Here is a 26,672-nt window from a genome sequence, read left to right on the forward strand (position 1 = left end):
AGTCAGAAAGAGAAAAACAAATACGTATATTAACACATGTATGTAGAACCTAGAAAAATGGTACAGATGAACCAGTTTGCAGGGCAGAAGTTGAGACACAGATGTAGAGAACAAACCTATGGACACAAAGGGGGGAAAACCGCAGTGGGGTGGGGTTGGTGGTGTGCTGAATTGGGCGATTGGGGTTGACATGTATACACTAATGTGTATAAAATTGATGACTAATAAGAACCTGCAGTATAAAAAAAACAAAACAAAAAACAACTAATACTAATCTTTCTTTGGGTTATTTATATAGAAATATGTTAATATAAATGTTTCAGACATTACATGAAATTTCTAAAAATCTTATATGTTCTGGTATAATGTTATAAGTTATAATTCTAGTTATTACTTTAAAATGTATATCTCAGAAGTAACTAAATTTCCTTGTCAATTGCATTATTATGAACTTTCATCAAATCTTTATCTGTGGTCATTTTTAAGTCTTTTGTCATTTACAGACAGTTCTGGGTATACTCTGATGCTTTTGCAAAAATGTTCCTCTAAAAGTGTTTCATCTTCAAGGAATTCATGGAAAAATCTCTGACAAGTACAGGTTTCTGGTAACTGACTATACTGCTGAACTGAATGAATAAGCATTTTGAGAACTCTAATGGAAAACTGATGAATTCATAAAAGTGCTAAAAAAAGATCAAGATGAAAAAAAATTAATTACCTGGGACTGAGTGAACTGATGGGGATGATTATAATTTTTGTGACTTTCTGTTTGAATAAAAAAAAAAAAGAAGAAAAAAACAACAAATGCTGGAGAGGGTGTGGAGAAAAGGGAACCCTCTTGCACTGTTGGTAGGAATATAAATTGATAAAGTCACTATGAAGAAAAGTATGGAGGTCCCTTAAAAAACTAAAAATAGAATTACCATATGACCCAGCAATCCCACTACAGGGCATATACCCAGAGAAAACCATAATTCAGAAAGACACATGCACCCCAATGTTCATAGCAGCACTACTTATAATAGCCAGGTCATGGAAGCAACCTAAATGCCCAATGACAGACGAATGGATAAAGAAGATATGGTACATATACAATGGAATATTATTCAGCCACAAAAAGGAATGAAATTGGGTCATTTGTAGAGATGTGGATGAATCTAGAGACAATCATACAGAGTGAAGTAAGTCAGAAAGAGAAAAACAAATATTGTATATTAATGCATATATGGGGAACCTAGAAAAATGGTACAGGTGAACCAGTTTGCAGGGCAGAAATAGAGACACAGATATAGAGAACAATTGTATGGACAGCAAGAGGGGAAAGCCGCAGGGGGTGTGGGTGGTGGTGTGATGAACTGGGCGATTGGGATGGACATGTATACACTGATGTGTATAAAATGGATGACTAATAAGAACCTGCTCTATAAAAAAATAAATTAAATAACATTCAAAAATTCAAAAAAAAAAAGAAACATGCTGTCACACAGCTATCGGTGGCTGGTCAAAGCCTTCCAAGAAAGCAATAGCTTTATTTAACCTCCTCACTGAGAACAACCAACCTTGACCTCTGGGGAATGGTGTCATCGCACAAGTCTGTCCCCAATGTTTCCTGTCTCCCCTTTCCCATCTCCCACCCCCATGCTCTTTTCCTTGTCAAGATTTCCTATTGTTCAGCATTTCTAACCCTTGACCCAGTGAAACAGAAAGTGATCTGATATTTTTGTTTGTACCCTGACTAAAACTTAATCACAGCAACGTTTAGGGATTTTCCTTTTAAATCTTGTGAGTTACCATGGGATCAACATTTGTTTTATCTCAAAGGACTTTCAAACACTTGATGGAGCTCCTGGGAATGGGGTCTTTCTTGTTCTAGATATTATAAAGAAGATAACTCTGCTTATTGGAGAGTTGAAGAGGCAGAGGTTTGATGTCTTTCCCTCCTCTTTCCCCAGCGCTTCTTTTCTTCTCTTTCCATCTACCCCTCTCCCCACCTTCAGACTTGCTAGTCACCTGAGGCTCTGAGCTTTTGCTGCTCTAAGGCACAAAGAATTGGGCAGTGAGCAAGAATCTAGAACCTTTATGTCTTAATTATATTTTAAATATTTGGGATAATGATAAAAAAATAATTTAAGGATGCCTACTAGTAGGTAGAGATTTGGGTATAATAAAAACATTTCAATATTTAACTGTTAGGACTGTGCACGAACCCTACATGCAGCAAGCACTCTCCTGCCTCCTCGGGGCCTTTGCCTCAACTCTTCCCTTTGCCTGACACTCTTACCCTCAGCACGCACCAGGTTAGTTCCATCGTGTCTCAAGTTTCTATGCAAATGTCCCTTTGTCAGTGAGGCTTTCCATGACCATCCTACTTGAGACAACAAATCCCAGACTTCCTACCTTTCACACCACCACCACCCCCACTCAGCTACAGAGCCCCTCCCCTGCTGTATTCTCCATAGCATTGTACCATCATGGAACACACTGCATGTATTTTACTTGTTTATTTCTTTGTCACCTGTCTCCCCCTACTTTATAGAGGACTCCATGACAGCAGAGCTTGTGTGTGTGTGTGTGTGTGTGTGTGTGTGTGTGTGTGTGTGTGTGTATGTGAGAGAGAGAGAGAGAGAGAGAGAGAGAGAGAGAGAGAGAGAGATCTCATGCATCCCAGTGTTCAGAATACTGCCTGACACGGAGCAGGCATTTAATAATAATATGTTGAATGAATACAAACTAGACACTGCTTGTCACTGACATCTAACTGCTATGCCCCACAAAAATGATTTCATATGTATATGCTGAAAGAGCAAAGACGACCTCCCTCCGCATTAATATAACAGCTGGAGAAAGAAAAATAGGTTAGACACTGAGATTTTGAGAAACAAACAGAAACCAGGGACTACCTGTCTAGCGCCAGAGGGAGACATATGTACTTCATATAAATTTACACTCTGATTTGCTTATACAGCTGAAATATATATTGCCTAATTCAATTTATTATTTCTTTATTATTCTCATTATAATGTTGATGAAGTAATTAAAAATTAATAAATGAGCTCTACCATAATAAAATAAACTGTTTGATCCTATAACAATGTCTTTGCTCTTTTTAATACAAAGTAAGAAACTGGACAAATAAGCCCCAGTCTGCAAAAAGCAGTTAATTGTGAGCAGCGGCTTGAAATTACAACAAACCTTCATGTTCTAGATAATATATTTTAATAAGGTTTAAATATTATAAAATTAAATGACATTCTTTTTGTAATTTAAAAAATAAGTATAATTAAATTCAAAAATAAATAGCTACTAAAAATAGGATAGCAATATTTTTCTAAGATACTGTTAAAACTAGGCTACCTGAAATTTCCAGGTACACTTGCATTTTGGCGGGTAGTAGCTTGGGTAATGTGGACTTGAAATTTTCCCTTCAAAGCCAGTGATTTCTTTGACCAACACTGTGTTTTCACATTCTGAAAAAAATATCCAGTAACACACAATGATTTGCAGTTGTGAGACATGGGAAATAGACAGCATACATTTCTTTAACTACAAATGCACATTTTCTTGGTCAATAAGCTTATATATTTTTGAAATTAAACTATTTAAAAAAAAATAGTACCCTATGGATATATAGTTAATATACTGTTCAAAGTCTATACTTGTTTTCAAATCTTTTTTTTTTTTACATCTTTATTGGAGAATAATTGCTTTACAATGGGGTGTTAGTTTCTGCTTTATAACAAAGTGAATCAGTTATACATATACATATGTTCCCATATCTCTTCCCTCTTGCATCTCCCTCCCTCCCACCCTCCCTATCCCACCCCACTAGGTGGTCACAAAGCACGGAGCTGATCTCCCTGTGCTATGCGGCTGCTTCCCACTAGCTATCTATTTTACGTTTGGTAGTGTATATATGTCCATGCCACTCTCTCACTTTGTCACAGCTTACCCTTCCCCCTCTCCATATCCTCAAGTCCATTCTCTAGTAGGTCTGTGTCTTTATTCCTGTCTTACCCCTAGGTTCTTCATGACATTTTTTCTTAGATTCCATATATATGTGTTAGCATATGGTATTTGTCTTTCTCTTTCTGACTTACTTCACTCTGTATGACAGACTCTAGGTCCATCCACCTCACTACAAATAACTCAATTTCGTTTCTTTTTATGGCTGAGGAATATTCCATTGTATATACGTGCCACATCTTCTTTATCCATTCATCCGATGATGGACACTTAGGTTGCTTCCATCTCCTGGCTATTTCAGACCATTTATTTTGGACAGATCTATAGGAGGCTATTCCTTTCTTTAAAAAACATGGTTTAAATATATTTTTTCTTCTAGTTTTATTGAGATATAATTAACATATTAACACTGTATGTATATTTTGACATACAGCACTGTAAATATATATTTTTAAAGCTTCTGAGTTAATTTTGTTCAAATTAGTGTGTACTTGTTGTTCAAGAGATATCCAGTTTTCATAATGTGTTATGCTATTTAAATAAGAAAATCTACATGTCTATTCTTACTGTTATGGTCATCCTTCTGCTAGAATATAAGCAGCCCAAGAGCACTGATTTTCTTTCTATTTTGTTTACTATTTCCCTAACACCTACAGTCATTTCTGGCATACAACAGATGCTCAGTAAATATTTGTTCAGTGGATAGACAAATTTCTGTTATAATTCTATTTTTAACCTTTGGAGTTACAGATAATTTTCAACCTAACACTATCTCAAATATCCAATTCAATAAATCAATTTTACATTTTGTTTTGTAATAATTTGACAGAGAAAAACCTATCAAAATGAACCACTGCCCTAAAATAGTGATGAACCTGTAGCTCTCACTATCTACTTAAGCCCAATTCTCTTCCCTCCTCACCCCCATCTCCCATTCTGACCCCTTTAGCTTTGTTGATGCTCATAAAGAAGTTACCAAGACATGACCTGTAAGATCTGACCAGTTTCCAAGGCAACAAATATTACAAAAACATTAGAGTCTCAGTGAAGGCTCTTTTCATTTTGTTTTGTTTGACTTCGTCAACCCAAGTCAAAAAGAGAAGAACAAAGAGGAGGTCACTTTTTGCTCACTAGAAAAACCCATTAAAACCTCTGGGTTTTGGGCTTCCCTGGTGGCGCAGTGGTTGAGAGTCCGCCTGCCGATGCAGGGGACACGGGTTCGTGCCCCGGTCCGGGAAGATCCCACATGCCGCGGAGCGGCTGGGCCCGTGAGCCATGGCCGCTGAGCCTGCGCGTCCGGAGCCTGTGCTCCGCAACGGGAGAGGCCACAGCAGTGAGAGGCCCGCGTACCGGGAAAAAAAAAAAAATACCTCTGGGTCTTGCATCATGAGCACTTTCTAGGATGGCACTTATGTGCATTACTATAAATGAGAATTCATGAAAGAATGTGCTAGTTACTGAGCTATTGTCCCTCAGTTCCAAACCCACCCCTCTCTACTCTGTTCTGCAAGGCTGGGCTGGACTATACAAACCACTTCTGTCCTTCACTACCTGATAGGCTCTGCCAGTAGGGGGTGCTAAAGGGAGACTAGAAGGCTGGAGAGGGAAGAATAAGACTTCACTCTGTTTCTTATTCCTAGGAGTGTCACCCCAGCAATGCTGCTTCACCCTTGCAGCTACTCTTCCTTCCTGTAACAGAGTTGAATCTGTAGCAGTGTTTCCAACTTCTGCTTTATTGTGTCTCCCTAAAAGATGCCAGCTCAGCTGTCTGGCACCCTCTCCTCAAAGGTCTGGGTCCCAGGTTCATGAACACCTGCCTCCGAATTTATAGACACCAACACCAGCTGGGCATAGGTCTGAGTTCCATTACACAGACCACCTCCCCCTCCTCCAAGCCCTAAATTGTAATCGTTCCAATTCCTTTCCATTGTTCCTCTAGATCTACAGTGCTAGTTGCTTCCTACATGTGTTACATCCATGATACCTTACAGTTTTTTTGTGTTTCGTTTTTTTGTTTTTTTGCCTTTTGAGTTACCCAGTTAACACCTCTGTACTGAGTTAACAGTTCTTTACATTAAGTTCTCTGTTAGAATAACTAATACCATCTCCCTCTTTGAACCTGACTCAGGGTCCTGACTAATGCAACTAGTATTACAACACAGCCTTGGGAGAGATAAGACTGGAGTATCTATCATAATAAGTATTTCTCATGACTTTTTTCAACTGGGGAAGCTTACCTTGTTCTGGAATGACCTCGAAATATGCCCGGATTCCTGATAGCCTTGGTATCTGAGGAGACTTAAATATCACCAACATGAGATTATTTGTCGAAACAAATGACATTAATGTTCTTGTGGGTTCACAAATTCTGAAACCAGATAACAAAACAAAAGCACATAAATAATAGGTTATTGAGGATCGGACCTCCATCCACCGCTAATTCCACACATTTCTTGGGCCATCCACACAGTTCCTGTGAATCAGACTCTACCAGCCAGGTCTTCATCAATTAGTGGCCAGAAGGGACTACAGATGGAGCGGAGCTGATATAGCTGCAGAAATTTTTGTCCAGTGACTAATGAAGAATTCTCTTGGATGGCTGTCACTGGACACTCCTTGAGAGCAAACAAGGTATACAGGCAGGGTATTTAATAGCTAAAGTCATGGGCTCTTCACCAGGGAAAACTGGGTTCAAAACTCAGCTCTATCACTTAACTGGGCAATGAAGTAACTAGTTCTTCATAAATGCCAGTTTCCCAACTCTGAAATGGTAGTAATAATAACAGTATACTCCTCATAGCGTTGTGGTGAGGCTTAAATGAGATAATAACTAAATATGTCTGGGAATAGTGAAAAGAAACCAAAAACAGTGATTGAGGGGTGAGCGTCAGTGACAAACTTACTTTTCACTACAAATCTTTAGACACTGTTTGAATTTTTAACATGTTCATTCATCACCAAAATATAAATAAATAATACTTACATAAAATACTATTATATACATACATAAACACCATTTAAAATGATAAGATAATTCATATGCCCTTTAGCACAACGAGTAAAAATAACAAATTCTTAATAAAGCCTAACTGACATTACTAGGTTACCAAAATATTAAGCACTCATAAAAAGATGTCTACTAGTGAGTAAGAAATACTAGGATATGTATATGTATACGTGCGTGTAATTATGTACACGTATGAATGAAAGAATGTATGCAAAAATATAACAGACATTTATTCTGGGTAATGGGAATGGAAGATAATTGACATTGTTTTCTCTGATTGACCTCATTTTCACAATAAACATTGTGTTATCTTTATAAGGAAAATAAATTGTTTTACTAATGCTATGCAATTATAATAGAATATTCATTCTCACATTCTATTGAAACAGTAGCCTTCACTGTGATTGCAATGAAAGTAAAATTAAACCAAAAAAAATGTGAAATATATATCAAAACTATTGACTGAAGTTCCCAATGATTTTGACTGTTGTATGCTAGAAGTGAAAAGCAAACACTGTGTCTGACAGGCTCTGGCTAATACAGGGGGCACTAAACAGGGCACGGGTCAATGTTTGACCTCATGAGTATATACAAAAATGGTTTAAAAAAATCCAAAGGCAAGCCAGATACTGCAAGAGAGAGACATTGTAAAAATTCTTTTCACTTGCCAACCAGAGTGCCTGCATAATACCTATACAAGATGGTGCTCCGGATTGGCATGAGGGAGTCGTAAATGGTCAGGGAGTCGGTGACACAGTTGTCGGCTTCAATCTGGACGGACTCTATTGAGAGACGGATCAGGTGGCCCACTATGGCCACCAGCTTGAAGTGGCACATCAGCCTCCCTGAGGTTGCCGAAATCTCCAAAGGGTAGCGGAGAGACAGGTGATCTGCGTAGAAGTACTGAGAGCAGCCTTTGTCTGTGGAGACAGCACTTTATTTTGCTTTGTTTTGTTTTAGGAATGATTTTTCTAGAAATCTTTATAGAAGAGTAAAGAGCAAAAGAGCTCACATGGAGAATATCTGCTGTCTTTGCCAGCCTGGAATCCACTCTCATCTCTTCTGATAACAGCACCTAGATTTTACTTTGAGAAACTACACCTACCCTGTCCATGTGGCTTGGTTGGGGTTAAACTCACCCTAGGTCCAGAAGTGAGCACACGACCCAGACTGACCAATCAGAGCCAAAGCAGCTGTTTCAGGAGTGGGCACGTCAGTCAATTTGAGACAATGAAACTCAGCCCAAGGACTTCTCAAAATACAGGTGAGATTTTTTTCCACCATGGTAGCTAAACTGATAAATCATAAGCTTGGATCTGCTGGTGGCCATTTATGCCACCACATTGGAAGAACCCACCTGATGAAGTCTCAGCAGAAGAAAACAAAAATGCAGAGTCCTGACAATATTTTATCTTAGAACCTGGACCCAACCATGCCTGCAGCCAGCATATTCCACGTATGTCCCAGTTATATGAGGCAATCACGTTTCTTTTGTGCTTAAGCTAGTTTGAATATACTATATCTGTCACTGGCAACGGAAAGAACACTGACAAACACCAGCATGTGAACAGGAAAACTACAGCCAAAAAGGATACTGATTTGGAGGCAGTTGGGGATGGGGAGGTTGGAGGGCAGGGGAGAAACCACAGACATAATTTACCAGATCCTATGGTTGAAGAGTAATCTGACCGAAGCCCAGCTGCATTGAAAAAGCACATAGAAAAAACACTATCAGTCCCAGCATTTCATTTTGTTAGAATTTTGCTTAGTAAAAATATCTTGTCCTTTAAAAGCAATCCAACATATCTTGGATTTGCTTTAAAATAATACTGTGGGGGTAAGAGGGAGGTTGTTTAAGTATTTAGACATCAAATAGGACAGCTATGAGTTGATAGTTGTTGAAGCTGAGTAAAGTGTGTAAGAGTTCATTAAACAATTCTCTTTACTTTTGTGCTTGAAATCATCTGCTGTAACAACTTTTAAACATTTTTTGAAGATAAAAAAGCAACTAAACATGGTAATAATTGGTTCTATATCTGAAGTAGTATATGTGGTACAGAATTTTCCACTAGAGATTTTTTTATTGATTCATTACTTATTACAAATACTTATCAACCTACTATATGCCTAACATATATATATAATTTAAATCAAAATAGAAAACTGCATAAATTTTGGGTTAGACAATAATTAAACCATTTTACTGTCAAGATAAATGATGGAATTTGCATTCTGACTGTGTTTTGGGCAGGTCATTTTGGAGCATTGGGGCACACTATAGAACACAGGCGTAGTTCTGTCTGAACAAGGGAAGAAACAAGGAAGGTAAACCTCAGCAAAATTTTCCTTCTCCAGGACCTTATCCCTTGGAGCCTTAGTTTGAAGATGCATGAAGCCAAATTAAATATAGAAAAGGGTACGCTTTAAGAAATTCATTTTCATGTGTATTCTGACCCCAATTCTATTGTCTAATCACTGTATATAACATTTAGCAACTTCTTTTATCAATGTAGCTCCAATGTCTTCAGCTAATCCTGTTCCACTGGGATTGTGGAGAAGAATACAGTCATTCCTCAGTATCCACAGGGGATTGGATCCAAGACACCCAAGGATACCAAAATTCATGAATGCTCAAATCCCTTATGTAAAATGGCATAGTATTTGCATAAAACCTATGCACATCCTCCTGTATACTTTAAATCATCTCTAGATTACTTCTAATACCTAATACAGTGTAAATGCTGTGTAAATAGTTGCCAGCCTGTGGCAAATTCAAGTTTTGCTTTTTGGAACTTTCTAGAATTTTTTTTCCAAATGTTTTCTATCCATGGTTGGCTGAATCCACGAATGCGAAGTCCATGGATATAGAGGGAAGACTGTACTTCACGGCACCATTGACTACGACAACGACAGTATCAAGAGTGCTGCAGGAAGGAGTGCTTGAAGGAGAATTACCCAACAATCACCATTTAGTACCACAGAGTCCATGTCCACAGCCAGACCCTGCAGGCTCCCCACGGAGGTCCGGTTTATGATGCTTGTCTGGATGGAGTCCTTCAAGATGGCAGCCACACAGTCCTCACAGAAGATATGGCCCTTGGCATGTGGCATGACAAACACAAGCCAAAAGTGAACAAGGAGGCCACCTTTGTTGTTACTGCTGTAGTGAAAAGAGAAAGAAGTCCAGGGATACCTCTTAGGAAGTAGACTTTCATAAGGAGCCAGTGACCCAAGTGATAAATTCAATGTGAGGCCAATGGACACATCTTTCAACATCCTTCAAGTTCATCTTTCAACTAACTTCCTTCTTTAGGAAGCCATTGACTCCTATCATGGGAATTTGGAAAGGAAAGCATCATGGTATGTGTATTCTTGTGCTGTGTTCAGATCTAGAACTGTTAGTATATTTTGCATCTCCATGGAGAATATACTATTTCTATGGATGTCAATCAGTATTCACTGCTATTACAAATAACAACAGTTAGAATGTTTGATACCTCACCATGTCCAGACACAGTGCTAAAGCTGCTTTATCCCATTTAATCTTTTGAGGAAGGTCCTGTTACGCTTCCAGTTTTACAGATGAGGAAATTAAGGTCACCTACAACTCAAAATCACACAGCTACTGAGTAGCAAGTCAGGAATCAAGCCTAATTTGGTTTTCAATCTGACCCTGGAGTAGGAGCTCCTACCTGCACAAATATTGTCATATTTTATGAAAAAAACATAAGATAGTGTTCTATAGCACATAATTTGGGAAATGGAAGGTGAAGGAGAGGAAACAAATTGCTTTACTCCAAGACTTCTCAGTGCCTTTAATCTGCCCAAACGGATTGTGAATCTCTGCAGATATATCAGGGGTGGGGGGAGATGGGATACAGTACAAGGCACACACAGTTTCCTAAAAATTATTTGACCATGAGATCCTTCTTTGCTCAGAAGATCTCTAGTGACCAGTTTTTTACTGAACATATTTTGAGAGACACTGACTGGTCTGTGTTTTCTGTTTGCCCTCACCCAATATAGTGGACGTGTTTATGGTCATTTTGCCCAGTGGCATTAATACAAAGGTCTAGGATCCCAGTTCTGGAAAGAGGGCAGGCTTTGGCAAATGAAGAAAAAAACTCAGCATGATAGCATGACAAAGAGTTCAGCTGCAGGTTTCCCTGGTGGCGCAGTGGTTAAGAATCCGCCTGCCAATGCAGGGCACATGGGTTCGAGTTCTGGTCCAGGAAGATCCCACATGCCACGGAGCAACTAAGCCGATGCTCCACAACTAATGAGCCGGAGCTCTAGAGCCCCCGAGCCACAACTTCTGAGTCTCGTGTGCCACAACTACTGAAGCCCACGCACCTAGAGCCGGTGCTCCGCAACAAGAGAAGCCACTGCAATGAGAAACCTGTGCACCACAGTGAAGAGTAGCCCCTGCTCACTGCAACTAGAGAAAGCCCGCGTGCAGCAACGAAGACCCAACGCAGCCAAAAATAAAGGCATACATACTACATACATAAAGTCTTTAAAATAAATAAATAAAAGGGGTAAAAAAGGAGTTGGGTTGCTATTGTGCTAGAAGGGTATTAACCCACAACTGCCCCCAAGTGGTTACTTGAGAATGGCTCTCTTTCAGCCCTTCCACAGCCTTTTGAGGTATTACAGCAGTGAACATAGAAGTCCCAAAGCAAGGGACATTCATTACCTGACATCTGCAACTACCGACTGCTGGTAAAATTTGGAGAAGGCAGATGTTGTATAAACCAGGTTTACCTGCAAAAGAAGAACCAAGATATCTGAAGTCTTTCAAATTGGTTTCCTCTCATGATACCCAGTGTGCCGTAGGTCCAAGCTCTGACAGTTAGCAAGGTGAAAAGCAAGGCTCAAACTAAAGGCCTCTAAGGCCAAACCCAGACATTATTCCTTGAATTCAAATAAATTCTTACTTCCTGTATCAGGGTTACTTACTGTCATTCTGCTCTCTGTGAAGATTAATCAGCTACCTTTATTCATTTATTGCTGTCTTTAGACACCCTAACCAAGCTTAACTGCTGCATTCTGCCTACTCCAAAAGTTAATTTTCTCCACAATGAATAAGCGAAACTCCTTTAAGCGTATTTACAAGGTATTCTGCCCAACCTCTTCTACCAATGCACGCCACGGAAAATGTATATTAGCCGCTAGAGGGCGCGTGGTGCCCACAGTCCAACTTCCATATCCCACTGCAGAACTCTCATTTCCAGGGACACACCCAGATCTTTTAAAACACCATAAATGGATCTCAAAAGAGAGCTATTTCAGTCAATTGACTGTTTGCCCTTACTTAGCATTTCTAAAACCAATTTCTTCTGCCAAATCTTCTCCTCCTGTAGTCCCCTTTTTACATAATAGCAAAATCACCTAACTAATTGCCCAGGAACAAAAAACAAAAAACGAAAAACCTTAGAAATAATATAGCATTGTGGAAAAAAATGGGCCATGGAGTTTAAATTCACTGTGCAACACAGAACACATTACCAAGGCCTGCTGAGCTTCTTTTTTTTCTTTTTCTCTCTTTTTTTTACATCTTTATTGGAGTATAATTGCTTTACAATGGTGTGTTAGTTTCTGCTTTACAACAAAGTGAATCAGCTATATATATACATATGTCCCCATATCTCTTCCCTCTTGCGTCTCCCTCCCTCCCACCCTCCTATCCCACCCCTCTAGGTGGTCACAAAGCACCGACCTGATCTCCCTGTGCTATGTGGCTGCTTCCCACTAGCTATCTATTTTACGTTTGGTAGTGTATATATGTCCATGCCACTCTCTCACTTTGTCCCAGTTTACCCTTCCTCCTCCCCGTATCCTCAAGTCCATTCTCTAGTAGGTCTGTGTCTTTATTCCTGTCTTACCCCTAGGTTATTCATGACATTTTTTTTCTTTTTTCCTTAGATTCCATATATATGTGTTAGTGTACGGTATTTGTTTTTCTCTTTCTGTCTCTCTCTTTTTTAATCTGTAAAGTGGTGATCAAAATGCCTACCTCTTTGGGTGGGATGTTAAATAACTATAATAAAATGCATTGAGTGCAATACTAACTATACAAATGGGGTCTACACAAAGCCAGCATTGACTCTGCAGGAGGCCGGGGAGGATTTCACAGAGAAGGAGGCTTTTTGATGGGTCATGAATGACGGGTGGAATTTCACTCCATAGAAATTGGACAGATGGCTTTAGGTCCTGAGTGAATAGCAGCAGAAACCAGGGCTGCCAGACATGTAAATGCAATGATTATTCATAACACAAGTAATGACTGCCTTAGATCACAAGGTTTCTGTTGGGAGAAAATGGTAAGGAATGAGACTGGGACAATCAGGGGACAGATTTAGAAAAGTGCTTGCCTGCTATTCTTAAGAATCAGTATTTTATCTGGCTATTCTTAAGAATCAGTATTGTATCCTTAAGCCAAAGGAGAAATGTTATTTTTGAAGGATAACTTCAGCAGCAGAGAGGAATGGCTTTGGGTGTTGAAGGAAGAATACTGCCTGGGATTGGAAAAAATGGTAAAGAGATTTTAAAAGAATGTCCATCTCCTTGGGCTAATTTGAGGGATAATTGATATATTGAAATGGTAAAGGGTTTTACACTTTACCCTGTATATAGGAGGCCTTCAATCAATAAAAGCCACTATGCCTGCTACCGTCTTTGCTCTCTCTCTCTCTCTCAGCCCTTCTTCATTTTACACTGCAGAGCGCCTGTCACTGCAGGAGAGTCGCCTCTGCTAGGCCACTCTCTCCATTACTGTGCAGATGCAAACTGGCAGAAACTTTCTATTGGTAATAGGTACCAAGAGCCATGATAAATATTCTTCTGTGTGACCAATTATACTTTTAGGAAATCAGCTAAGGAAGTAATCAGAGATACAAACAATTTACATGGCAGTTTTGTTATAGTGTTATCTGTTAATAGCAAAAATTGGAAACAACTTAAATATCCAATAAAAAGGGACTTGCCAACTTGAAGCTATCAAAACTTATGCTTTTTAAAGAATATGAACTTGCATAGAGACATGCAATCTTATGTCAAGAGGAAAAAGTCAGATTATAAAACTGAATATCTACTAATACTCCAATATTGCCCTATGTCCTGTGTCTACGTGGTCCAGAATCAAAAGGGGCTCTATCTCTGGAGACGATGTTAAAGGAGATTATATTTTTAAAGTACTTTTGTAAATTTTTACAATAAATACTTATCAGTTCTACAATAAGAAAGGTTTTTTTTTTTTAAGTGAAGAGATACCAGTGCATCAAGGTTGAAATAAATCTGTATGGATCACAGAATTAATCAGTATGCATGTAATTTCTGTACTGGAAGGCATCTTAAATATCACCTGATCCAATTCTTTTATTTTAGAGATAAGAAAAACTGAAGCTCAGAGAGCCATTTCTTTTTAATTTCAGGAGAAAAAAAAAAAAGCAATTCTATCAAATAAACAATTTTATCTTACAACCAAGATGAGCTAAATCCCATGTTTCCCTGAGTTCTTCCTTCATCCACCCTGCTCACCTGTGACACTGTAACCCCAACCCCTCATCCCTTACCCCCTGACCTCAACTTCCCCAGCCTTTCAAGATCCCCCCATCACCTCACCACTTGTTGCACGGTCCGGGCCACTGATAGAAATTCCCTGGACTCCTTCTGTCGGTATTCAGGAAGAAACTCAATGTTGGTGATGCGAAACATCCCAGCAAAGTAAAAAGCATCTCTGCTTTCTGTCTTACCTGTAAGAGAGGAGAGAAGGTGGTTAAGAGTCTTTCCATCTGTGTGACAGTGAGGCATTGTCTGATATATGTCACTATCGGGGTCCTGAAATGATTTTATTTTAGACAGCTTCTTTAAGCAGTTTTTTAAAATAATTTATTTAATTTATTTATTTGTGGCTGCACTGGGTCTTTGTTGCTGCGTGAAGGCTTTCTCTAGTTGCTGTGAGCGGGAGATACTCTTCGTTGCGGTGCACGTGTTTCTCATTGCAGTGACTTCTCTTGTTGTGGAGCACAGGCTCTAGGTGTCCAGGCTTCAGTAGTTGTGGCTCGTGGGGTCTAGAGTGCAGGCTCAGTAGTTGTGGTGCACGGGCTTAGTTGCTCCGCAGCATGTGGGATCTTCCCGGACCAGGGCTTGAACCTGTGTCCCCTGCATTGGCAGGCATTGGCAGGCAGATCCTTATCCACTGTGCCACTAGGGAAGTCCTAGACAGCTTCATATTTTACAGACTGTGAAGCTCTAAATGTAGTTAATAACATCTCTTCTGGACTTCCCTGGTGGGAAGAGCCAGGCAAAGCAAGATGATAGGCCAAAGGAAACCCAGAAGAAATGCCCCATATAAGTGATTCAAACTACCACGAGGGTGCATCTCTCTCTCTCTGAGTCCACCCATGTGTCTATCTACACTTACTCTTTTTTCTCCTAATAAACACTTCACTTGTTTCACTACTTTCCATCTCTATGTGGAAATTCATTTCTACAAAGCCATGGGCCAGGGTCTTATCACTGGCCACTGGCCTTCATGGTCTAGTGGCTAATGTTCGGTGCTCTCACTGCTGTGACCTGACTTCAAACTCTGGCCAGGGAACTGAAATCCTGCTTCAAGCTGATGCAGGCTGAGGCCACCTGAGATCAACTCCTGCTCAAAAACTCTGCCCAGGGAAGACCATGGGACTGGGCATCAGGTGGGCCAGAAACTGCTGTGAAGACAGACAAAGACATTGCTGTGTCTGAGATGCCTTCAGGCACCTGAGAATAGCCTAGGGAGATGAGGGACTCTCCTTTCAGCCATTCCTTTTTGTTACAAGGTCTTACGGGTATGAGGCATCACTCCCAGGCTCTCATGGCTGTGGTACCTTTCTTTCCTGTGACACATGCCCCACGGTATCATAGCTTCTTTCTGCATGTCTGTCTTTCTAGATGAACAGTAAATTCTTGTCCTTCAACCCCTAGCACAGGGTAGCGAGTGCCTGACTTAGCTTTCAAGCTCAGTAAATGTTCCTGGGAAGGAAGAGAGAGAGGAAGAGAGGGAGGGAATAATCTCTCTTAGCACAATGCCCAGTGCGTGGAAATGCTAAATAAGTGATGGCTGAATTAAAAAGAAGGTGCAGCTTCTGTGAAGGACAGGGAACAGCCTCCCTGTGTGACCCATCCAGGCTCACATTAGCCCTGTAGTGTAGTGAGGCTGTGGAGAGTGGGGAAGGGGCCAGAGGCCTGAGCTCCTGTCCTAGATTTGTTCTTTGAAGTTATGAAACTGAGCCCCCTAAAACTGGTTTCTCTGCCAAGGTTATGTCTAAGCGCTCTAACCAAAACTTTACTCCCTTTCTTGTCCTGTACTTGTTCACCTCAAGATTAAGGAGTAGCAAAGAAAAGGGGGGATTGAAACAGAGCAGGACCATTCAAGGCCCTCCTGGGTACAAAAGCCTTTCCATTTTCCCCATTTCTTGTTTGTAGGAAAAAGGCTTCAGCCTCCCAGAGCTTCCCTGAGTTCCAAAAGGCAGATTCAAACAGTTACTAATTAGAAGTGAAGGAATGCAGAAACAAAGGAAAAGCAGTCAAGAAACAATAGTGCAGAGTCCTAGTTCCTCCTTAAAGGATAAACCTAATAATCTGATACATAACTTTGAGTTCTTCTATAGGAACTAAGGACCCATCCAAGTGGAGGATGGTGACTTCAGGCTGAGCACAATCACGTAGACCCCAGACTGGTTGGAACCAGAAGGCTGATGGTTGAGATTCCTGAAATACCATCCTGTTACCTCACCACCAACCATCAGAAGAAAGTCACACACCCCATAGCCCTCCCCAACAAAATTTGCCTTTAAAAACTCTTCCTTGAAGACCATCAGGGAGTTAGGGTCTTTTGAGCATGAACTGTCCATTCTCCTTGTTTGGCCCTTAAAATAAACCTTTCTCTGCTCCAAACCCCAACATTTCGATTTGTTTGGCCTCACTGTACATCAGGCACATGAACTTAGGTTCAACAAAAGTTATGTTGAGGCAGGAGATAGATGGGCCCTCAAGGCAAACAGTTTGAGTTCATTCCCTGTGGACCATACTCCAGATGGGAATAACAGGACAATTGAGAGAGGACACTGGGCCCTGCCCAGATAGAAGATAAGAGACCACATATTTTATTCTCAAAGTCAGGAGACCTCTCCGCCTACACATGCGTAGACCTCCAAGTTGCCAAATCTACCCATACGCCTCTTTGGTTGAATCCTTCTTGGCTAAGAGATGCACATGCACACATGGAAAGATCCTAAGATATACCAAATATGGACTCTGAACTAGGCAAATCAAAATGATTGGCCAAAGGAGACATGGAAGAAATGCCCCATAAAAGTGATTCAAACTGCCAGTTTGCGACTCTCTCTCTGAGCCTGCGCATGTGTCTATCCACACACACTGTACTTCTTTTTCCCCTAATAAACACTTTACTTGTTTCACTACTTCCTGCCTTTGTGGGAGTTCTTTTTTCTGCAAAGCCATAGGGCCAGGGCCTTGTCACTGACCACTAGTCTAGTGGCTAGGATTCGGTGCTCTCCTGGCTCAATCCCTGGATGGGAACCAAAACTCTACTTCAAGCCACTGCAGGCCGAGGCCACCCAAGATCAGTGTAACCTTGGACAAATCACCTTGCCTCACTAGGCCTCTTGTATAAAGCAATAGTTGTTTTTGTCTTTGATTTTACCAAGAAAGTCCTTAGATTTTTTTTTTTTCTGTTGCAGATTCTTTAAAATTTGAATGAAAGCTATGACTTCTACCTAGAAGCTCACACGTCCTTCTTCTATCAGTAAGTAATCAAGGGATAAGCAATGCAAGAGAGATCAATTTAGCCTTCAACCAGATTACATTTGTCTAACTCTTGAGCTCAGCCTAACATACAAGCCCTCCATGTGAAACTGAGGAAGACCCTGTGGGGCCATCCTGGGCACAAAAGCCTTTCTGTGTCTCCCTTTTTCTTATTTGCAAAAAAAAGAAAAAAGTCTTCTGCCTCTTAGACCTTCCTGAATACAAAGAGCAGATTCAGACAGCTGCTAATCAGGGAAGTGAGGGAATGCAGAAACAAAGGAACAATCAAGAAACTATAGTCCAGGATTCTGATTCCTCCTCAAGGAATATACATAACAATATCTTTGAGTTCTTCTGCAATAACTAAGACCACACACAGGTGGAGGATCATAACTTCAGGATGAGCACAAGGTTCCTGGAATACCACCCTGTTACCTCACCACCAACCAATCTGAGGAAAGTCACACACCCTGCAGTTCTCACCCCAAATTTTGCCTATAAAAACTTCTCCTCCAAAACCATCAGGGAGTTCAGTTTTTCTGAGCACGAGTTACCCTTTCTCCTTGCTTGGCCCTGCAATAAACCTTTCTCTGACCCAAGCTCCATTTTGTTTCATTTGGTCTCACTGTGTGTTGAGCACACAAACTTATTTTCAGTAACAAATGGTTTTCCTGATGAGCTGTCCATCTCATTTCTGTTAAAAAAAAAAAAAAAAAAAATCACAAGCCCCAAATGGAGTCCTTTGCTCCCAAGACTGCAAACCAAGACTTAATTACAGTTTCACATTCTCTCAGGAATGTGACCTTTAAACAGAAATTTCCTGATCAACACTAGTGTGATAATCTACATGATAAAGACCCCTGCTGTTCCCTTCCCCCAAAATTTGATGGCCTGGCCTGAAACAATCCTTTCTTTTCTTTTGCTAATAGCTTCCTTGCCCCACCCTCCTTCTGCTATAAAAACCTTCCATTTTGTACACCCCCTCAGAAAGCCCTTTTATTTACTAGAAGGGATGCTGCCATTGAATAAAGCCAATTAGATCATCAGATTTACTTGGTTGAATTTTTGTTTTTTAACATTTCTCAAGGCCACCCTCCATGCCCAAATTTCATCTATCAAAACTAACCCCTGTTTTTTGTTGAACAATTCTCACTTACTTATACCAGTTTTCCTTTGCTTGTACTGGTCTGTTTTGCTGAAATGCCCTTAACTGATTTTCACACAACCAACAAATTAACTCTTCACAATGATGTCCCGAAACCTTGTACAAAAATGCAAGGGCAATGCAAATATATCAGTTTAGGGCTGGCAGAGAGCTGAAGGGAAATAAACTGGTTTGCTCTGGATTGGGGTTGTGTGTCTTTTGTGTTTTTCTTAATTGCTCATTGACTTGACAGCCCCCACTAGTCTGTAAAGACAGATTCTTTCCTGTCTACAACTCTGTTCCATGCTTATCACAGAGCTCAGCTCATAGTGGGCACTCCCAAGATGTGTCAAATGAATTTTCAAGAACCAGTTCATGAAGACTTATCTAGACTCTATCCCTGGGCAGGTTGTTGGATGTCTCCCTTCTGTGATTGCAAAGTAATTGCTTGAGAAAAAAAAAAAAAAAAGTCAACTCACACTCCCTCTCTAGTACTGAACTATGAGATTTTTTGAAAGTAGAAAAATGCATCTGTGAGCTTTTTGAAGGTAGGAGATGTATCTTGGTGTGCCTGATATCTTATATTGTGCCACACAAATTATAGGTGGTCAATTTCTATATGTAAATGAACTGAACTGTTCAAGACAATATTCATTCATTCTTTGCCTATAAATCTAGCTTTCCAACTAAATTTTAATATCTTTGAGAGTACACATATTTTGTATCAAGTATATTAATATGCGTAGGGTGGGAAGTCCAACATAAATCAATAAATGCTGTAGTTACTGAGCTGCTTGGGTAAGTACTCTCTAAGGAAGAACTTAGTTATGACTCCTACCCAAAAGGATCAATAAGACTGACAAAAACAATCAATTGGATAAATAAAAACATAAAAACAGAGGAGAAGGGCTTTCCTGGTGGTGCAGTGGTTGAGAGTCCGCCTGCCGATGCAGGGGACACGGGTTCGTGCCCCGGTCTGGGAAGATCCTGCATGTCGCGGAGCGGCTGGGCCCGTGAGCCATGGCCGCTGAGCCTGTGCGTCCGGAGCCTGTGCTCCACAACGGGAGAGGTCACAACAGTGAGAGGCCCGCGTACCGCAAAAAAAAAAAAAAAAAAAAAAACAGAGGAGAGAAAGACGCATGAGTAAAATGAAGCTCAGGGAGCTAGAAATCTAAGGTTGCCTAGAAACAGGCAGTGGGTGGATGAGGAAATAAAACAGCTTAGCGTTCCATTCATTTTTTAAAGCTAAAAATGCATTACATTTCTGAACCAGTCAGAAGCTCCTGAGCATTCTCCTCAGCTCTTCTCATCCTATTCCCCCATCTCTGCTCCTCTGGGAAGAAAGCAGTGGTGGTAAAACAAGAAATGGGAAAGACAATTCTGGCTTCTTCCTTAAAACCTCAACAGTTTTGAAAATGACTGTCAGTCTGAGAAATAAGAAAATTCTATCAGAAACCCCCAAGGTCATATCGGGCCTGCATTGCTGATGCAGAACTCACAGGGCAAGACTTAACCCCAAAGGTACACAGATTTCAACTCACTGATATAGAGCCACAGCAGTGTCCAGGCTACGACCGCTAAGATGAACAAAAATACTGTGAAGAGAATGATTTTGATTTGGACGTTCCAAAAGGGAGCTTTCTTCTTGAGTTGCTTCTTGGGTTTGGGTTTGGGTTTGTTGACGGGTTTTCTTGGTGGTCGTCTCCCTGGCAGCTTCCCTTGGGCACTGACCACCTGAACTGAGATATTGGATATCTTCAAAAGAATGAAAGAGGTGTTAACAGTTAGAAGTAGTCTAGAGCTTAAATGCAACCACCTAGTCAGGAGAATCTTGGTGCTAAAAGGCCTAAATAAGCCAAATTATTTACGTAAGCATTGACTTGCATTGAATCACACAGTTAAGACCAATCAGAAAAAAACAGGAGGTATATGAACTCTAGTGATATGGTTCCCAGGTCCTCAACTGGTCCCCTCAACTCTCCAACTCTGCTAAACTGACACTGTAGAGGATAGGCCTGAATTTTATGGAGCATAGACTAGAGGACCTGAAGGTCAGACAGGATTCTATGGGGGTTGATTCATCTGTCCACCACTCTGGGGATGTGTGTGTTTGTACGATATAGCTTTTCTCCCACAGTGTCTTCTGGGCTGAGGCAGATTGAAAGTAAGAATAGAAGTAAGTTTCTCAGAGAAACTAATTGATTTCTTAATTATGGTTTCGTGACCTGATGGTAATGATACCGAGCAGGACCCTGTGGGACTCCTGGGCACAAAAGCCTTTCTGTGTCCCCCATTTCTTGATTACAGGAAATAGGCTTCATTCAGCCTCCATGACCTCCCCTGAGTTCCAACAAGCTGGTTCAAACAGTTGCTAATTAGGGAAGGGAGGGGATGCAGAGACAAGGGAAGAAAAGTCAAAAGAAACAATAGTGCAGCCTTGGGGCAGGGTCCTGGTTCCCCATCAAGGGATATATATAACAGTATCTGTGAGCTGTTTTTCAGATACTGAAACCCCCACCAGGTAGGAGAAATTAACAGTATGCTGCCCACAAACACATAGACCCCAGATGGGTTGGAACCAGAAGTTACCTCACCACCAACCTGTCAGAAGATTGTCCATGAGCTGATCATGCCCTCTTTGAACCATTACTATAAAACTCCTCACTACCCCCTCCAGGTTGAAACACACAGTTCTGAGGGCCTTAGCCCACTGTGGCTCCCTTTGCCTGGTAAAGCAATAAAGCTATTCTTTTCTACTTCACCCAAAACTCTGTCTCCAAAAATTAATTCAGTGTTGGGGTACAGAGGCCGGATTCAGCTTCAGTAGGAAGAAAAATGTGAGGATGATGCTCTCGTTTGTGTAGGGATGCAGGACAAGGATCAAACTGATTGTTTTACCATTGCCTCACAAGCATACACTTCGAAGCCAGCCACTGAACTGGTCAGTGACTCAGGTTTTCAATACAAATGAAAGAATGATTAAAAAATAAAGAATGAAATAGGGGACTCATGTTAGATTAGAAAATTACCGGGTTTAGTGCAAGGTGTTCTGTGCAACAGGAAAAAATACATTATTTAACTCTTTCCCCTCCTCTTTTTTTCCTCTATCCTCTGTCATTTGATGCTGTCAATTCTTTAATAATGTAAGTGAGAGTTTAACTTCTTTGAAGGAGAGATTTATACATGTCAGGGTAACTAAACTTCAGTGACAAAATAACTTTTAAACACACATTCTTTTAAAGGCAAGAATATGGAGCACCAGTTCCAAAGAAATAATCTTTCGAGCTCTCCTCTAAGAATGCTCTCATTCTCTCTCTCTCACTGTTCCCTACAAAGTACATGTCTTCCAGTCTTTAATCCTACCAATTAATGGGATAATATGTGGCCAAGAACATTCTAAATTATTCATGGCTCCCTCATTCTTTTTGCCAAACACTCCTGTCAACCCCTGGAGTGAAATGTAGCTTATATGCCTCCTGCTGAAACTGAACTAGACCAGATCTCATCTAATGTGATGTCCTGCAGGACTGAGGATGGTGTTTCTAAAGAGAAAACTATTCTATTGTTGGATGACTTGACTATAGTGTCAAGCTACTTTCAAATATTCCCCCCAAGAAGTAAAAAAGGAAAACACACAGAAATGCTAGCCCATGTAGAACTGACAAGGTCAAGGTTTGGTCTTTAAGTGTGGGAACACATTATAGGCAGTCTCAGTTAGCCCTGATTAAATTTTAAAGTGGAATTTGTGTAGAGATCAGTACCATTTCCCTGGAGTTTTAGAAAAACAGCTGCAAATCAATTGCCAAGTACAGCACTTTAAAACAAGCTCAAATTTGTAAAATCCATTAAGTTCCAAAGGAAAGCTAAGTATTTTATTATTGTTTCCTTTATTTTTGTAAAGTAACTCAGTCTCATTTTACTAAAAGGGTCAGCAATAAATGGCATTCGAGTAACAGAGAAGGCTTCTCTCGATGTACTTACATTCACATCAGCAGGTTTGGATGAAACATCACTGTTTTCTTTGTCCATTTTTAGTTGTTCTGCAGGTGAACATCCAGAGGTACCTCCAAGCCAGTTTTCAGCCCCTTACATTCCCGCTTGAGAAGAATTGGTTGCCACATTCAAGCTAGCTTTCCGAGGAAAGGAATCAATTTACCTCCACCGGCTCCAGTTCAGAAACTGAAGCTGCCTCATTACTATATAGTGAATGTTAAAGGGACCTAGCAGAGAGCCTTGCAAACCCAAACTAAAGGCTTTTTAATGTTACCCTAATATGAGTCAGGCCTCTCAGAGCCCAGCCTCAAGGCAAGGTTGCCTCACGAGGATACAGTCCAACAACCCCCAAATATTTACAAGTCATTTATATTTTTGTCTGCACCTACTAAAGTATATTATGAGATCTAATGTATAACCCTCAGCATTGCTTCTTAGAAATCCCCATGCTGCCCAGGGGAGGGTAAAATGGGTGAAGGGGGTGAATTGTATGGTGATAGATGGTGATTAGACTTAGGGTGATGATCACATTGTAGTGTATATAAATATCAGTTTATAATGTTGTACACCTGAAATTATATAATGTTTCATTCCAATTTTACCTCAATAAGAAAAAAAGAAAAGAAATGCCCCCCCACACACCCATTTCTCTTGCTGGCATCTCAAGCCAACTCCAGAAGCCTCACTGTCCAATTCTGCTCTTAGCTTTCCAGCTATACTCTCTGAAAATCCCTATCCAAGAGGTTGGGGGTTTTCCCCCCTTTTTTTCCCCCCTTCTCTTGCAGTTCTCAGTAAACCCAGGCCTTTCCTGATGAAAATCTTCTTTTCCCATCTCTCCCATTCGTCCCCATGTCGATCTGAATTAGGTTCAAGGGTAGGAAGCGGAGAGTAATCGTGAGATGCACCGTCAGGTTTTTCCTCAGCACACAGGTGGAACAAGCTGACACATTGCACCCCTTGTCCCTGTGACACAGACAGGCTTCCCTCTAGACACTAAGAATCAATGGAAAGCTGATCAATTGCCCTTTAAAGGGGAAGCACTGCTCTGCTGATTTGGACACAAACTCTGCATCATTCAGGGGATGGTCATAAAGAAGCAAGTGAGAAAGTGCCTACTGAAAGTGGTGGAAAATTACTAGTTAAAGCCTCACAAACAAATTATGTCATGTTGTACAAATCTGCTTCCTGGCTTTGTTATTTATTAATAACAGTGATGAAATGACTAATAATGTTTTAGCCTTTATAATGATAAGATTGGGAAATTTAAAGATTTCTTTAATTGCCCATCCTTTTTGTATTATTTCCCTTATTTCTAAAATTACGCATTTCACCAATATAAGTAAAATATATGTCCTGGGCAGTGGCACTGAGAAGACTTTCTTCTTGAGAGTCAAACTTTAGACAGGCTCCTCTGAGCCCTCTTTGTGACCAGGCCTCATTCTTGGGTCCTGACAGCAACTGCCTACCCAGTTGTAATAAGAATCTTGCTATCAGCTTAGTGAGAATCCCCCCTACTTTGATATCTGATCAAGTTCTTCATCCTCCATTCTTGATGTATAAATCCTTGTCCTGCCTTTAGCAAGAATCTATCTACCCTTGGTGTTTCCTCTTAGTCATCTCCCATCCACTGACCCCCTCACTCTGCTCATTTGCCATAAATGACCAGCTGTCTTTACTGTATTTGGAATTGAGCTAAATTCTATTCTGAAGACTCTTTCCCCTATTACACTAGTACTGAACAAAATCTGTCCTTACAGCTTTTCACTAGTGTGCCTCTGTTTCTCTTTGACACCAAGAATGGGAAAGGGGCAGCAAATCGTAGGAGGCTGAACTATATATACAGAATTTTAAAACAATCATAAAACCAACTACAGGCTATTTTTTTTTTTTAAATCTCCATTTGCCAGCAATTCTAAATAATTTCAGTGATAAAATACTTTTCTCTGAAAAAAATCTTTGGTATAAGTTCTAAACAATTGCTTCCATTACAACTGAGTTTTTTTTTTTTTTTTTTTTTTTTTTTAATTTATTTATTTTTATTTTTGGCTGTGTTGGGTCTTCGTTTCTGTGCATGGGCTTTCTCTACTTGCGGCGAGCGGGGGCCACTCTTCATTGCGGTGCGCAGGCCTCTCACTGTTGCGGCCTCTCCCGTTGCGGAGCACAAGCTCCAGACGCGCAGGCTCAGCAGTTGTGGCTCACGGGCCCAGTCGCTCCGCGGCATGTGGGATCTTCCCAGACCAGGGCTCGAACCCCTGTCCCCTGCATTGGCAGACAGACTCTCAACCACTGCACCACCAGGGAAGCCCTACAACTGAGTTTTAATAATATATACATAAGCTTCAAAATGAGCACAGTTTTATAACTCATTGTTTAATAAATGAGAAATATTATATAGAAGTTAATTTGAAAAACTCCCATTTGTACAGTTGGTCTCAAGCACAAGAGGACTCTATGACACATGCTCATTCTGAGTGTAAGTTTCTAACAGTTTGGAATCATTTAAGTTTACTTGGAGTAGAATCCTTGTCTCCTGTGGTACTGCATATTCCTGCACTTAAATAGAATATTCAACATAGGCAATAATAGTACAATGATTGTAAAGATGAAGAAACAGAATCGCAATTATTTCATATCTGTTACTCCATGTGACCATTCAAAATTAATTAATATTTAAAATGTAAAACAAGTATACAGACTGTGAACTGCAAGGTATAATATTTTATATATAATATTTTTTCTGTAATACTTATTTTGTTAACTACTTTTTCTAGCAAAATTATGCATACAAAGTCGAATAAAACTTTTTACTGTGTTTTGTTATTGTTTTCTCACTTTATTCCATGATTATTACTGAAAATGTGTTCATTGTATCAACTCAAGGATTGTTTAAAAATGATCCCCTCCAGATGGATAGATATATGATAAAGTAAGTGTAGCAAATGTTAATGTAGAATCTAGGTGTGGATATATGCATTTACACTACAGAAGTTTTTCAAGTATATGTTTCAAATTTTTCTTGATAAAATGTTAGAGAGAAAATTATCAACTCCAGGAGTCAACTCTAGATAAGCCACTGGTTTTGAGAGGCAATAGCCAAGGCAGCTGGGGTACAGGAAAGTCTTGGTGAATGAGCTTGTATTCACCTCCTTTTGCTGGCATGGATGTTCTGGTGCAAAAATCCCTTCAATTCCCAGAACACATGGCCAAAGACAATCACAATAGCCAGATGTAAGCTAGTGCTTCCCATCACAAAGATCTTGAAAGACAGTGAAGAGGTTTCTGTTCCTTCCCCAGGAACAAAGGTCCCTGTGCTGAGGGAAGGGAGGCAGGTGTCTGCCCACTGGCTGGTGAGCAAATAGTATGCAGTGAGCTGGGTCAGAGGAGAAATATCTCGCCATTGGATTCGGCAGTGATCGCTGAGAGCACATAACCTAGCCAATACATCAATTCATCGCATGAAAGTATTTAAAATGCTTCAACCTTCTGCCCAAAGATGAGCCCAGCACATCTGAAGGCCTGGGGGTAGGGCCAAGTCATCCATCTAACATGAGCAAGGTTCTGAGCCTCTGGCACAGAAGGCACTTAGCAAGGGGCGGTGGCGGGGGAGTGACACTTCCATCCTTGCCTAACCAGAGGAGACACCGGCTCTCTCGCAACAGATAAAGTTCTTTTCTGCTATTTAGGATCCACTTCTCTCTGTTATGACAGATAGCCATGTGCAAAGTTGTCACCTGATCACCACTCACCACCAAGCTC

The 26,672-nt window shown here is 40.5% G+C and overlaps 1 protein-coding gene across 10 annotated transcripts in view; it reads right to left on the bottom strand.

Moving 5' to 3' along the window:
- Nucleotides 1-26,672, bottom strand: part of TMPRSS7 (transmembrane serine protease 7) — a 56,471-nt gene that overhangs the window by 26,828 nt on the left and 2,971 nt on the right. For 3 of the 10 annotated variants that reach the window (XR_002173968.3, XM_033855836.2, XM_073804230.1), the window contains exons 2-10: nt 22,905-23,049; nt 20,465-20,678; nt 14,594-14,724; nt 11,667-11,734; nt 9,937-10,130; nt 8,631-8,669; nt 7,662-7,890; nt 6,201-6,331; nt 3,355-3,467 (exon numbers count right to left, since the gene is read on the bottom strand). Coding sequence is in view for 9 of the 10 variants with exons in the window: in XM_033855836.2 (XP_033711727.1) it covers nt 3,355-3,467; nt 6,201-6,331; nt 7,662-7,890; nt 8,631-8,669; nt 9,937-10,130; nt 11,667-11,734; nt 14,594-14,724; nt 20,465-20,678; nt 22,905-22,952 (1,167 nt within the window). In the remaining variant the exon portion in view is untranslated. Of the gene's footprint in view, nt 1-3,354; nt 3,468-6,200; nt 6,332-7,661; nt 7,891-8,630; nt 8,670-9,936; nt 10,131-11,666; nt 11,735-11,929; nt 12,050-14,588; nt 14,725-20,464; nt 20,679-22,904; nt 23,054-26,672 lie in introns of those variants that run through there. The other 7 variants (XM_019923329.3, XM_073804232.1, XM_073804231.1 and 4 more) reach the window with 7 other exon arrangements.

Source organism: Tursiops truncatus, chromosome 4 (assembly GCF_011762595.2).
Source record: "Tursiops truncatus isolate mTurTru1 chromosome 4, mTurTru1.mat.Y, whole genome shotgun sequence".
Classification (NCBI taxonomy): Eukaryota; Metazoa; Chordata; class Mammalia; order Artiodactyla; family Delphinidae; genus Tursiops; species Tursiops truncatus.